The sequence below is a fragment of the Falco punctatus genome (genome assembly GCF_963210335.1).
Source record: "Falco punctatus genome assembly, chromosome: 2".
NCBI classification, from domain to species: Eukaryota; Metazoa; Chordata; class Aves; order Falconiformes; family Falconidae; genus Falco; species Falco punctatus.
The window spans coordinates 100,539,071-100,553,448 of NC_137581.1; the positions used below are offsets into that span (position 1 = coordinate 100,539,071).

Below are 14,378 nucleotides of genomic sequence, written 5' to 3' on the forward strand. Positions count from 1 at the left end.
AACGAATGAATGAAACTGAGTTTTTTCAATAGCAAAGCACAGCACTCCACATTGATGTTCCCTTAAAAAGTGCTTATAATAGTAAAGGATTATTATCATCACCACATACACACATACGCATGAGCAAACATATGCCCTCTCTATAGTTTGGCACAGCATTTTCCTCTCTTCTTCCATTTGATTCACTTGCCTTCAGGTGGGAATGATTAATGGGGACTCCATAAATAAAGAGTGTTCCACAGCTATTCTAATGGAGGCCGGCCTCTTCTGTGAGTCACCTACCTAACTGCACCGATGAGCAAACTCTAGAAGGGACACTTCCACCACAACCTGACTAAAGCCTGATAACTGCAAGCTAGGAAATAAAAAAGAGGCATGAAGCCGTACCTAAAAATGCAAAAGAATTGTGAAAGCACATTCAAGCCCTATTTCTGTCTCTTTTCCTCTTTTCTGCAGATAAGACACGCACAGCAAGAGAATTAAATTACCCATACAGCTCTCAGTTACACTTACATTCACTTAACAGATGCCACATTTAGTAGATTGATTGGACTCATTATGACAGTGATTTCATTAGCTTAACGACTCATTCAGTTTACACTTGTTTTCCCTTTCTTTACCATACAAAGTTCATATGTACCATACTTCGGTACAGTCCAATGCACCATAGAAACACAGATTTCCTTTTGTTGGACAGCACACTACACAAATTAACCCAACTGCCCTTAAATTTGGCACAGTAATGTCAAGATAATGGGTCCGCCTGTTCTCATTCCTTGTGAAACAACTGTTTGTAGGGGCCATCTTTATATTCTGTCCAAGTAAGTCTGGGGATTGCAGGCAGCTGGCCTCACATTTCCCTCCCCATTTCAGCGGATGGCTCTAGTGATGCCTGCAGGCATCCAAGCTGCTCAACATCTATCCAACCACATTTTGAGAGCATGAGACCTGTTATTCTCCACAGGTCAAAGAAGGGCATAGCAACAGCGATTCGCCACAAGGCAGTTACCAGAAAGTTAAGACGCCCCCTCCAGAAAGGAAACGCTTGCTGCTAAATTAGGGCACTTCTGTTCCCTGCCAGTGCAGAGGGAAAAGGGAGGTGACTCAGGTAGGAGGCCCGACTGTGCAGGCTGTGACCCATAAGCCAGCCAACACCAACATCAAAGGCAAAGGTCTCCAAACATTCCTAAACACTGCCCCGAGATTCAAGGCTCAAACTGGTTCCTTGTGCCCAGGTCCCATCATGATCAAGAAGTGGCAGTGCTCATCACCTGCTTCAGCAGAGGTGCCTCTCAGCCCCACAGGGGTATGACATGGTATGACCCATGGCTCTGAAACATACCCTGTTCACACGGCTAGTGGTAGAGCAGAGGGGAAAATGACTCTTACCACCAAAGCTCTGACCTGGGATGAATGCTGAAGGCTGGCTGCATGCATGGCTTGAGCATGCCTATGGGACTGAGCCCTTCAGGGCACCCACACAAAGAGATGGAGTGGTTGGTGAACACCAAATCATTTTTGGGTGGAGGAGAGTCATTCAGATGTTCAGAAAAAATTAAGTTGTCATGCCCCTAGGCATTCACTACATCTGGTATCTGGCAACTAACTAAACTGTAGGGAGGAAGTCAGGATCTTCACTTAGGGACTCTGCTCTTAGCAAGCTGGAGCAGAAATTCTGGCCTACTATCAGATTTTAAGCACCAAAATTAGGCTTTAAATTTCTGTCTTTGCCTCTGTGTTACTTAGGATCTTGGCCTGCAAGACAGTAACTCCTACAGCAATTCCCCTGCAGGTACTAGAATGTGTATGAGACACAGCTGGAGGGCTTTGATACAGGATGGAGGTTTTATCTGATCAAATATAGACATATATTTCTAAGTGAGTTGCCTGAGGCTCCACTTAGAGTCACTGGAGAGGAACTTGGATCTCCTGGGCACAAAATCATCCTATCACAGAATCAAAAAGTCAGATGTATCATTATGTAAAAAGTGCTCTTATTTCTCTCCATTGACTGTAATGAGAGCCCAGGCTGGCTGGCTCATGTATTGATTCTATACTGCAGATGATTAAAGTCAAGAAAGATTATTTCTAACCAAAGTGGACCACAAGTATCGTTCGTTCTGCTTCTTTTTTTCCTACTTGGATGTTTGACTGGCCATGAGATTTGTTCTCTGCATTTAGTCATGCATTCAGCACTGCACAGGTATTCAAGATCAACAACCACAAAGCAAGATCATTTAACTCTGACCTTTCTCACCACTGCTTTTACTGGTAAACAAGAAGATCAGAACTACCTGCCACACATACTCATTCCAAAGTCTGGAGCCAAATAATCATATCATCTCCACCCCAGACTACCCTGCAAATAATGCACAATATGCCAGCTTCTAATTTAAGGTATTTTTGACCATTCCAAGCAACACATATGCCACAGCCAATCCTAACAGCTTTTAGGGTAGAGTCACAAAAGCAATCACAGAAAATGCACTGGGATGCTGTCACATAAATGGAACCAAAACACCAGAGTTATTCACATTTTAAAACATATAATGTATATACACCCTGGCAGGCTTTCTCCACTCTTTAGCACAGTACCTGTTTGGATATGTGACATTAGGTGGTGCTCTTCCAGGGTAATTCTCATTAAGCCATCGATTTGCAAGTGCCTGCTGGATGTTCGGTCTCTTTGCAGGATCTGGCTCTAGTAGAGATCGTAGAAAGTTTACAGCCGCTGTGAAGAAATCAAGAAAAAAACCCCAACCAATAGATATGTCATCTGCTTTATGACTTCACACAGTAGTTGAGTTACTACAGGTGTGTAGCCTGACCAAGAGTATACTAAAAAGGAATGCTTTCCTTACAGTATCCTCTAATGTCCTTGAGGAAAAACTGATAAGGGATTAGGAAGTAAAATAAACAATGATTTATAGTCACAATGATTTATAGTCATAAAGGAGAGCACAAAAAGTGCCTTTTGTTTCAGAGCTTGTTTGAAGTTTCTGAGCAGATTAGCCAAAACTTAACTTTTGTATGAAGACAAGAGGCTGGAGTCAGATCAGAGGCAAATCACTCAAGCTGTGTTTTAAAGTCGAATATGGACTGGGTAGGAGTGGAGAGGAGGGTAGGGATGCAAAGCTGGGAGGGAAGACATGGAAAATTGGCCTCCCTTTGACATTATAAGGACAAATTCTCTCCTGGTTTCCATCCAACCTACAATCAGTTGCAGGAGGTTTTAGACAAATTAAAAGAGTACAGTAAAATTAATGAGCTTTGTTCTGTTTTCAGATACTGAACCTTCAACTTTCAGTGACATTCAACCATCCCTTGGGATTTTCTTGCAAAAAAACCCAAAAGTACTTTTCTGATATTTTCAAGCCATGTGTTTCTTATACGGTTAGGAGCAATGAAATCAAGTGATTTGCTTAAAGACTCACAAAAAGTGTCTATGTGAGCTGAAAATAAACTCTGTTTTACCTAGGTCTGGTCTTACTCTTCAAGTTATTGAGGTTAGCTTCAGTTTATCAGCTACATGACAGCGAAGAGTTAACTATGTCCTCTACAATTCCCTGCACGGAAAACAAAGAAACCTAATTCTGGGAAAACCAAGATCAGAATGATTTTGTAGAGGAGATAAAAGTCAAGTGAGATGATGCCAAATGAGTCCCAGATTAAGTCAATGGCAAGCAAGCGTCAGAAGTGATGGCTGTGGCACAGTTTTCTCCAGATCAGACGGACAGGACCCTGGGGGCTTTTTTCCACCTTCCTGCACAGCAGAGCTGCAGTTCCCCTCCTACGCTCGCTCTCCTGAGCGTGTTGTCTGCTTGCCTCCTTACTAGCACAGGTGCCCTGGGCTGTGGCAGCACAGGACCACTGTGGCATGACATGGTGTCTTCTGGGATGTGTCTTCTGGGTAAGCTGCAGTACAGCCTTGCCAATACAGCTACTTCAGCTCAGTACAGGCAAAGAAAACCCCTTAAAGGTTTGTGTTACAAAGCAGATCAAACTGGATGTACTAACCCCTAAATACTAGAAAACTGCAATTATGAGGCGGTCTTCCCATTGGGCTTTATAGGCATTTGGTCTCACCGCCACAGCACGCTCACTCAGCACCACCTCTGAAGCAGAGCAGCTGCGACACATCTTCACCAGCAATCCAGTGAAACCCTCATGCATCCCCGTTCCCACATGCAATTTTAGGAGAATAATACACCTGCTGGTGAGGCCACGATGTCCTCATCTGAAAAGGGCATAAATGCGAACACTGGCACGGTGCCACTGCCTTTCACCGGTTCTCCTCTATGAGCCTGCTGCCCTCCTCTGTGTCTGCCTGGCTGTCCTCCCAGGCACCCTGATCTCCCCACCAGTATGGGACAGGACGGCTGGGCTGACACGCCAGGGCAGGACAAGGCATGAGGAAGGGAGGGGTTCTCCTCAAATAAGTCAGGGTTAGACTCAATAGGTGCCAACTCCTGACAGCTTGGGTAACCTCAGCATTCAACATCCTGCAAAAATCAAATATCAGCTGGAGAGGGCCCCAAGAAGCTCTCGGTTTTGACACAGGCCTACCATCAAGAAGCTTGTATGTGCATAAGAGAGTGTTACGATTATGTATTTACCAGTTCAGCTTGGCATCAGCTGGCTTTTTAATAAACTCTCTTCACAAATCGTTGATTTCTGTGAGATACTTTACTTAAATCTTTTCCAGCATTTTTGTTATTTTCCTACAACAGCAAGACTGCAGAAGCAGCAGGAAAACCCTACATCCAAGTTCGTAAGCCTGCTGGAAGCTGATGCGCGGCTGCCCTCCTTGTGTCCTGAAGTGTCCCCCACCCCCCAGTGCCTCCTGGGCACCGAACCCCCTGTTACGGCCAACCACGAACCCGATCTCCTCTCTCCAGCACTTCATCCATCTCTTGTGTTACAAACTGTATGTATCCCACAGGTTCAGAGCAAAATAAATAACCCCAAACCAAACCAACACCCTGCCCCTCCATCACCACCACCCTCAGCCATCCAAATCAGCTCAAGTCTCCTTAAAAATGTTACTTTTTTTTCGCTCCTTGGCAAAAGGCAGACTAATTAAATGAAGCTTGTGAAGCGCCACAAAGATCCACAGATCCAGATCGGGAGAAACGAATTCTGGAGAGAAGATCCCCCCTGGGAGCTCCTTGGCCAGACAGACCCAGGCAACATGGAAGAGATGACTAACAGCACCTTGGCTGATCTGAACTGTCAGATGGCAGGAGGAGAACAGAAACCTTTCCCAGTTAGCCACACGGCTGTGGGACAGCAAAACTAGCCCGCCAGGGAGCAAACACGAAGCTGCCCAATCGATTTTTGGATCCACTGTGCCTGAAGCCATTTTTCCTGCTGCACCAAATAGGCTGGCAGCACAGGGCACTGCAAACCCCGTCAGGGCCTCGTTACCTGAGGCCTCATTTACGACGAGCTCAAGGACAGCACTAATCTGATTAGCCGCTGACCAGCACTCGGTGGAATTCTGTTCCCATGGTGTAATTTGGAGGTAAACTTTGGTCTTTTGACAAATGAGAGACCAGCACCATGAGAAATGGCATTTCTCTGTTAACTTCCTTGAGTGCATGGAGCTCAGCAGTGAGCAAAAGCAGAGTGCATGTCAGGTGGGGATTGCAAGACCTCTGCCGTCTTCATGTTCATTGCCATGAATCAAACCAATGTAGCATCTTGTTCACACTGTGAGGGTGTGCCTGGTTATAATTAGGTATACTGGTATTGCTTAGAAAACCAGCTGGAGAAAATGCAATGAGGTCATTTCACAAGCCATGAGCGAGTTGCACCTAATAAAATCCTTCCTCCAGACTACAGGCATGGATAGACGATGGCGCTTCTTGTCTCCACTTCATTTCTCTGTTCCAGAAGGAAGACCATGAGCATACAGAAGCCATAAATTGAGGGGAAAAAGGAACGTGTGCAAGGTGAATACCGGCTTCCTGAGCAACTGAACACTGCTTACCTAAAGTCAATAATCAGACAGCTGTGTTGTTTAAGAAGCTTAATGAAAAACTTTCCTAAATGGGAAAATCAAACACTGACTCCAAAATTTCTCTGTTGCTACACATTTGCTTTGGGTGCTCACAGTCACCCAACATTTTAACTAACACAGATAAAATATACTCTTGCTTAGTGATAAGACCGGCTACTTTTATGATGGTACTGCGTGCTCAGTAACTGTGAAATTAAATATTGAAAGACAATGTCCTGAACAAGCAAAACAGACTCCTGCAAAAAAAGCTCTACTCTGTATGTGAATGTACAGGAAAAGAAAACCTGATTAAAGAAAAAGACCTATAAACCTAAGAGGTTAACGAACACAACAATTTGCAGAGCAGAGGAGCAGAGTTTCTACCAACTGACCCAAAGCCTAACCCTTGCAAGAACAAATGTCACCTTAAATCACAGTTTGCCATCTCAGTGAACACACAATGCCAATGACTTAGATCAAGAACTGATGCGTACCTTTCTTCACAATCCATAAAGGTTAACACATTCAAATCTATTCCATTAATTTGCGACCATCTCTGAAACTTCAAGATGCTATAGTTCTCACAGGATAAAGAAAATACTGTTTTCACTGGAGACCATAGCATCAGTGAGCTAGAAATGCTACAGAGACACAGTTGTGAGAAAATTTAATCTCCATTATGAAATGATAGGATGAATGAAACCTGTCAAAAGTAATGTTATCTTTTTTGCTACCCAAGGTCTGGTTTTCTACAGGCCTTTTGTGGGTGATTCAGCCTTTAACAACTGGGTTGTCCCAATGAAGTCAGTGAAATCTCCCACTTAAAGAAGACTGAAAGAAAACAATGATCAGGGAAACAGTTCATTGGTTCAAAGACACTACACGGCCACCATATCACTGCTTTTTATTGCTAACAGCCTCATTCCAGGAGGTAAGTTTGGTAAATTTTTTGCCAAACTTGGAAAATATTTACTATCACATGCAAGTCCCCAAATTCAAGAGCAACTTTGCAATCAATGCAGGATTTGGCATCTAGATCAGTACAGCATGAAGCAGTCACTATAATCTTTCTTTTAATTTACTCAGTGGGGCTTTAGAGCATGTGCTAGAACATTAAAATAGTCATTTTGTGCAACTGAATCCTAATGGAAAGTCTCCAGAATGGAAATACCAAACACTCTAATTGCACCAAATAGCGACAAGACTTGCAGCATCCCACCTCACTTGTAAACCTACCACTTTACAACATGCCAGCAATATGAACTGCTGGCAGGAAAAGTGTACTTCATACAGATGCTGACTGAACAAGGAACAACATGCTCCACTCGACCCATGGATAACCTGTGTGAGAAAACCCTTCACTACCTACTTCTTCCATATGCAGGTAAATCTGTACTTGGAAGAATTCAACTTGTGACACAACTTTCAAGGGGTTTTTCTTACAAGTTGTAACAATGGTTGCTATCCTTAGTGTACTGAGTGAAAAATGTATGCTCTCTTATCCTTTTTTTATTTGCCATCTTTTAATTTTATTGAACGTCCCTTGTAAACAGGCTGCCAGATAAGAAGAACAGAAGCTCTCTATGAACAACTAATTTAGCATACAAAAATAACCAACTACAAAACAGAGTTTGTTCCAAATGCTGACAACGGTCTTGCTATAAGCTGAAAAATGATCCTGTTGCCTAGTGACATCGCTCTGATGTAGGAATTAATATTTCTAATACTAAGACATCAACAATTTTGCATTTTGTGAACACACAAAGGTTATCACAGGTCACTGTCCCCAAATAATTTTTTGCATGCATGTCATTATTCTGTAATAAACCTGAGGTCATTCAAGGTAGCTTATCACTCAGCCCTAGTCATGATAATGCCCAGGAATCTATTATTTCAAAGTGATGCATCCTTGCATCCATCCTGTATGGTAAAATCATCTGAATGAGCAAAACTGACCAACTACTCTACAAAAGCAATTTCACAGAATTTCACAGGTTTGTTCTTCTCTCACATTCAGCACAACTTGGCACTTCTCCAGCTTACATACAGAAGTCAAAGCAAAAGTACTTATACTACAGCAACTCCCGCAGATCTGTTGGAGGCTAAAATGAAAAAAGGAGCATTTATTAGTGTGCCATGTCAGCAGCATGACTCACAATCCCACAACAGTTCTGACCAACTGGATCCGAACAGGTCCTAGCACACCCCCTGGATTACCTGCAGAGAGCTGGGTGGGAAAAGGGTTCATTTCTTTGTCCACCATTTTCTGGTACAAAGCTCTCAAGCTGAATGGCTCCACAGTAAAAGGTAATGTTCCAGTCAACATTGCATACATGTTCACCCCACTAAAAGAAAATGTAGAGAAAATGATCAAGAACAAGGGAAAACATAAGCTTAGGATTTAGTGACTGTACTTCATCTTGAATGTCTGACAGCTTTTAAAAAAGATTAAAAAAAAAGCGCTCTCTTCTGTTGCACACAACAATTTGGGCAAGAATTCCCAGAGGTTTGCTCATGGAGGGCCACACAACGTGCAGGGCATAAGCTGGGAGCCACAGAACTGAGTCCAGCTCTTAGGCAACTCCTCGGCTAAATGCCACACCACAATTAAGTCTCTCAGGCTGCACAAAAACACTGCTTTTGGAGACCTTGTCCTGGTGCTGCCCTTGGCGTGGAATGACTGCCCACAGCAACAGGGACATTGCAGGTCCTGGTGGAGCACCCAAAGGTGAGCTCCACGCCCTCTGGTGCAGCCCAAAGATCAGGTGTGAACAATGACATTTTTCAGAGCAGTAAGCTTACTGCTTGTTTATACCCAGAAAAGTCCGCAATGAAAAGTGGGTTGGAACTCTTCTTTTTCCTCTTAAAAGGGCTTTAAATCCAATTTGAATGGAACACCTCCCTTTTGGGAATCTGTTTCCCTAGTCTGCTGAACACACATATGTGAACAGAAAGAAACTAACACGAGGCACTATCATGAATAGTGATCACAGACACCTTTTTTTCAGCTATGAGGAAAAGTAGGAGTTAACCATATTTTCTGGGTTTTTTCAATTAAAAAAAAAGAGCAGGATTTTATTACTGGAGAAATTCAAATGGTTTACAAGAATGACTGTGCTCTGTTTGCCTGCATTCCTCAGGGCTAGTACTCATCACCCTTGATGTGGATGGATGGCTCGCTGCTGGAGTGAGAAATTCAGTAGCCATACAATGATAGCTGTGGGTCTCCTCCAAGGACAGACTGTAAATTAGGCTTCAGCAGGGGATGAAGTTCTAAAGAGCCTTGAAGTGCAACAGGGGACCCACCAGGTCAAACTGAGAGATGAATTTGACACAGGTCCTCGTCTAATATCTAAACACTGGCCAATCTTCCTTAGCAATAGTAGTGCTTATACAGTTCTTCACGTTTTCCAGGCATTCCAAATACTTCAACTTGGGAATAACCGTAATTCTGTTATTTTACTGAAATTTACACAAATGGTATTATCCCCACCTGGTCAGGGAAAACTTATTGATACTAAAGCAAAAGCTAAAACTCAACTGATTTATCAATGGATAACCAATACCATGTCCAGGGCCAACTGGCAGGTAGTGGGAATTGCACAGTCTACAGCAGTACTGAGGACAAATTCACCAACTCCAAAATATTTTTGTAGCTTCTTCTACCTCTGGCAACAGGGACTTCTGTCTGTTCTTTTGTCTGAACACTAGTAAGCTCACAAAGGCTCACAAGTTTTTGGCCATTTTTATTTCCCCTTTAATGACGGTCCTTTCAAAGTGATGACTTGACTTGGTATCACATTTCCACTTGACTGTGGGTAGTGCACGAAGCCCACGTGAATGCTTGAGAATCCTTCGGGGAAAACAAGAAAAGTATTTGGCCCTCTTGTACCAGAGCCATGCCTTCTACTATGTCTGAACATCACTGACCAACAGCTGTGCTTTACTGCAGTCTCTCTATGCTGTATGTTCTAGTAATCTATATCCAGGTACATAAAAGATCTCTTTCAGAAGAAAATATCTGTGTAATTTAGTTCAGAGAGTCATGCTAATTAAACAGCTTTTCTTGCTCAGAGTAGCCAAACACACGAATAACGTTTCTCATTTGAGCAATGGGTAGTGGTAACAGTAGTAACAATTATAAACTAGCGAAGTAACTCACATGGACCAAACGTCTATTTTGGGCCCGTATTTTTTCCTTGCCAGAAGTTCAGGGGCTGCATATGCTGGGCTCCCACACTGGGTGCTGAATGGATCAGAATAACCCAAGATGCCTGCACAGTTGCTCAATCCAAAGTCTGTGAAAGGCACAGGGAGAGAGTTATGAAAGAGACATACAGTAAAACGACACTAGAACACAAGGAAAGAAAGTACATTTTTTTCCAAAAGTTAAGCAATGAACTGCCTAAGAAAAAAAATCACCCACATGCAAAAACATTATATAATATAATTTGTTTCTCTGAGGTGCTAAATAACCAGAGATTTCCAGAAACAATACAAAAGTCTTAGAACATGCACAATTATCAATTTCATACACAAAGCAACTACATTTCATGGATGGTAACAACCACTGTTGAGCTTGTCCCAAGCACTACGTGATGCCATTGCATGGGGCAGAAGGCCACCTCAGGCTGTCATGGATTCCATACTGCTGCAGTATGTTATGCAGAGGCTAAGTTTAAGTGAGACTTCTTCAACATTTTCCTCTAAATCGTGTAAATGAACCATCAGCTATAAGGCAGAGGTTATTGTTTTCTGGGACTACTGTGGCGATGCACAAATGCACAGGGTTGCAGACTCAGCGTTTCAGCTCTAAAATATCACAGGGAGATCTTGGAGCAAGAAGAGGAATGTGTTGCTTTGGCTCCCCCCTCCCCAACTTCTGCCCTGAATTACTGTATTTCTGGCCCCTGGGTGTATCTGACACTTTTTCTGGCATTAATAACAAGGGACTGGCAAAGGCTGGCACCATGAGCTGACTGGAGACAAGAGGGAGCCTCTCTGCACTGGAGGAGGCTGCAGTTTCCCAAGTGCTCTCAGCCAACCCAGGACCAGGCTGGCGCCGAGAAGGGTGTTCCCAAAACCTCCCGTCTGCTCTGGTGCTGGTATGGCTGCAGGCCGTGCTGGGTTTAGGGAAGGATCTTAAAAATTAAACCACTAAGCAAGGAAAGAAAGGCAGACAGAGTCGCACCAGCAGCAGAAGCAGCAGAAGCAGCTGGGGGCAATGTGCAGCCAGGAGAGTGCAAGCCCACCCGGTTTAGTGGTAGCCCCCCCCCGGAAAGGGAGAAAGCAATTATGAAACCACGGCTGACATAGATGGTGAGGAGAGGTTGTAAAGTGTCCTGAAAGTTAAGTCAAACAACTTGATGTGATAAGGAGAAGAAGCAAGACGAGCTTGCAAGAGGAGGATGACATGGGCAAAGCTGACGGGCCAGGACAACAGCCTTTGCTGGGGAACATATCCAGGAGTAGCGGAGCAGGGGAGGTCACAAAGAGGTTCACATTTATTAATAGCTTGTTACTGATGACAGCTGCAACAACTAAAATACTGCTATTAAGAACACTTACATCTGATTTGTTTCTTTCCTTTTTTTTGATCTAGTCTTAAAAATTCCCAGAATGCATGCGCCTTTAAAATGAAAACCGTCTTAAACATACACGAGGCAGGAGAGGCAGACTCTTCCTATAGGCTTATGTCTTGCATCTACGTGTCTCGCAGAACAGCAGCTTTCTGGGTGTGCTACCCACCTGCTCAGCTGAGCTAAAAGCATCACATCTCGCAGGCCCATGCAACACTCTCTCCCCACAGTCATTAATGTGGGCCTCTCTCCTGTCCCTCCTCCCTACTTATTTGCTTAAGATTTGAAGTACCAGCCTTTAGCTTTCGCACCACGTTAAACTTGGCTGAAATCAGACAGGAGTTCCTCGAGGGATCAGAAGAGCCCTGACAGGGCAGTCACATAAGCTTCCTTCCCTCACAAAACCAGGCAAAAGAAATAATAATGATGCTTACAAAAAAATGTAATTATAAAGATGACTACGTGAGCTGGAGTGCCCAAAGTCATCTTTGAGAGCAAGACAAGCATAAAAGAGACAAGAATCACCATATTAAACATCTAAAGAGGCTCAAAGGGGTTTTGCTGAAGAACATTGTGAAAACTGAAGGGTGGATCAAGACAATTTCCTTGTCTCTGATGGAAAACAATTGTCTCTGGACACTGCTTAATCATCTCTGCTAGATGCGTATTACTCCTGAGGCTTACACAAATACTTCCGAGGATCCACTTACTTAATCAACATATTTATTAGCTATGGCCTGAGACAAGTTATATCAACTGTAAAATATTTTTTTTTTAATTCCTAGAAATAACATCTCAACGCAGCATTATTCATGGTCTTTACCCTACCGTGTCATACCACCTCAAAATTATTTTGACTGTAATACAACATTTTACAATCAAAGTATTACAATCAAAGGGCTATATTCTGAGATGGTGTAAATCTGCATCACTCTATCACTATCAATGGAAGTATGCTCTAGTGGTGCTCTTCATTATCTTACTTGCTTAAACTATATACATCTTACTCATCTTTTTCAGCTCATTCTTTTAGTCTAGGCTGGTATACTTTTTTTTTTTTTTTTCCCCCTAGTGCCTCTTGAAATGCAGAATGTGCACAAATGCATGCACACTGGGGACAGGGGTTTTATTGCAAAAGAAATGGAAATATTGTTATTAACACTGTGGCAGCACATCACGATCGCAGCGTGATTTTTATTAAGGATGCACTGCTGATCTTGGTAAGAACATTATTACCACCGGCATTGATAATTTCACTGCCATTCCTGCCTCTGCCTTGGGCTTCCTTTCAATAAGCCGAGCTAATTACAGAATTCAGATCAAAGGCCACACTTGGTTTTCCAAAGTAAATATTATGACATGGCAACTCCACCACCCCCACCGTTCGTACTATCGAAGTATCGCATTACACTACTACTCTTTAACGCCTCCAGGAAATCAACATCAAGCTATGGATAAATGGCTATCTCAAGCTGTGACAGTTAGAATTGGGAAAGAGTTATTAAATAACAGAAGCCTTAGCACCAAGCTCGTGGACAAGTCTGACCAGCAGAGCTCCACAGATCTCAGCAGAGCTATATATTGGCAGGGTGTTTGTGGTGCCACAGGTACTCGAGCAGGATGCCAAGGACTTCTCATGGCCTGCGAGCGGCTTTTCATGGCATCTTTATCAGACACCTGGCACCACAGGCTGGCAGATGAAGTGAGTTATTTCCAGCATTTCCAGTCCTGATGTTCTTAGATTTGAGACTTAACAGACAGCTAAGAATAAGTCCACTAAGCACAGCAAAGGGAATTTTTCTAATAATACTATCTAAGAACATATTATAAACCATCTCGTCACGCAGCTAAAACGAGTAACAAAAGCAAGGTGCCATTAAGAAGCTGGGTGAAGAAAGGGACTCAAGGGATTCATTTCTCACTGAAATGCATGAACAAGCAGAGACTTTCAATGTCACTTCCTGCTACATTTTTAATCTTCATTTCACCTTTTCTTTTTCCTTTATGGAGGGTTTTCTTCATTTCACAGTTTTATAAAAGCAATATTTTCATTAGGTACTAGTGTGTTTGCTGCTGTACAAGACACGGAGACCAAGCTCCGACCCCACAGCTGTTAATGTGAGTGGGTTTTGTAGCTTAAAGTCTCTTCTCCCAAGCATGAAAAGCAGCACGTAATTCCTCAAAACATGTTCTTCCCTCCTGAAGAACCTTCCTGGGCAGAACTATGTGATGACACAACTGATTCATTACATTTCTAGAAAGACAGACTACATAAAATATTGTACTAAGCACTGACTGAGCTGAGTGAGGGAACAGGCAGGGAGGAGGAAGAGGAAATTATTTGGTCTATAAATTGTGTGGTCCATTTCGCCAGCCACAGATGGGTGCTGGAAAATTTTCCTTGTCCTGGGAAACCCTGGTGGCAATGGAAAACTGCATAGCAGTGCAAGCACTACTTCTGCTGCCACCTGGAAAATGGTGAGGAGAGGTTGCACAGGGACACGAGGATGGTTTCTGCAGCCCCCACTCCAGCTTTCCCTGCAAGTGCAGCAGAGAGAGCATGCAGAACAGAGGCACTGCTTCCTCAAGGTGAACAACCAGAGATCACCAGCATCGCTACTGAGATACAGCATGAGCTGACTGTGATATTAAATCTGGTTTTACTTACAGCGAAATTATTACTAATAAAACAACCTTTATTTTTCTGTAACATACCCAGTTGGACGTGGAATTTAATTGCTTTGTTTTAAAATACATACTGTGCACAATCTGCTTTGCTTAAAACATCAGGCTGCAGA

At 43.1% G+C, this 14,378-nt stretch overlaps 1 protein-coding gene across 2 annotated transcripts in view; it reads right to left on the minus strand.

Moving 5' to 3' along the window:
- The window catches only part of HUNK (hormonally up-regulated Neu-associated kinase), a 77,587-nt gene that overhangs the window by 14,087 nt on the left and 49,122 nt on the right, over positions 1-14,378 (minus strand). For both annotated transcript variants that reach the window (XM_080376351.1, XM_080376350.1), the window contains exons 4-6: positions 10,164-10,299; positions 8,219-8,346; positions 2,596-2,731 (exon numbers count right to left, since the gene is read on the minus strand). In XM_080376351.1, the coding sequence (XP_080232477.1) occupies positions 2,596-2,731; positions 8,219-8,346; positions 10,164-10,299 (400 nt within the window). The remainder of the gene's footprint in view (positions 1-2,595; positions 2,732-8,218; positions 8,347-10,163; positions 10,300-14,378) is intronic.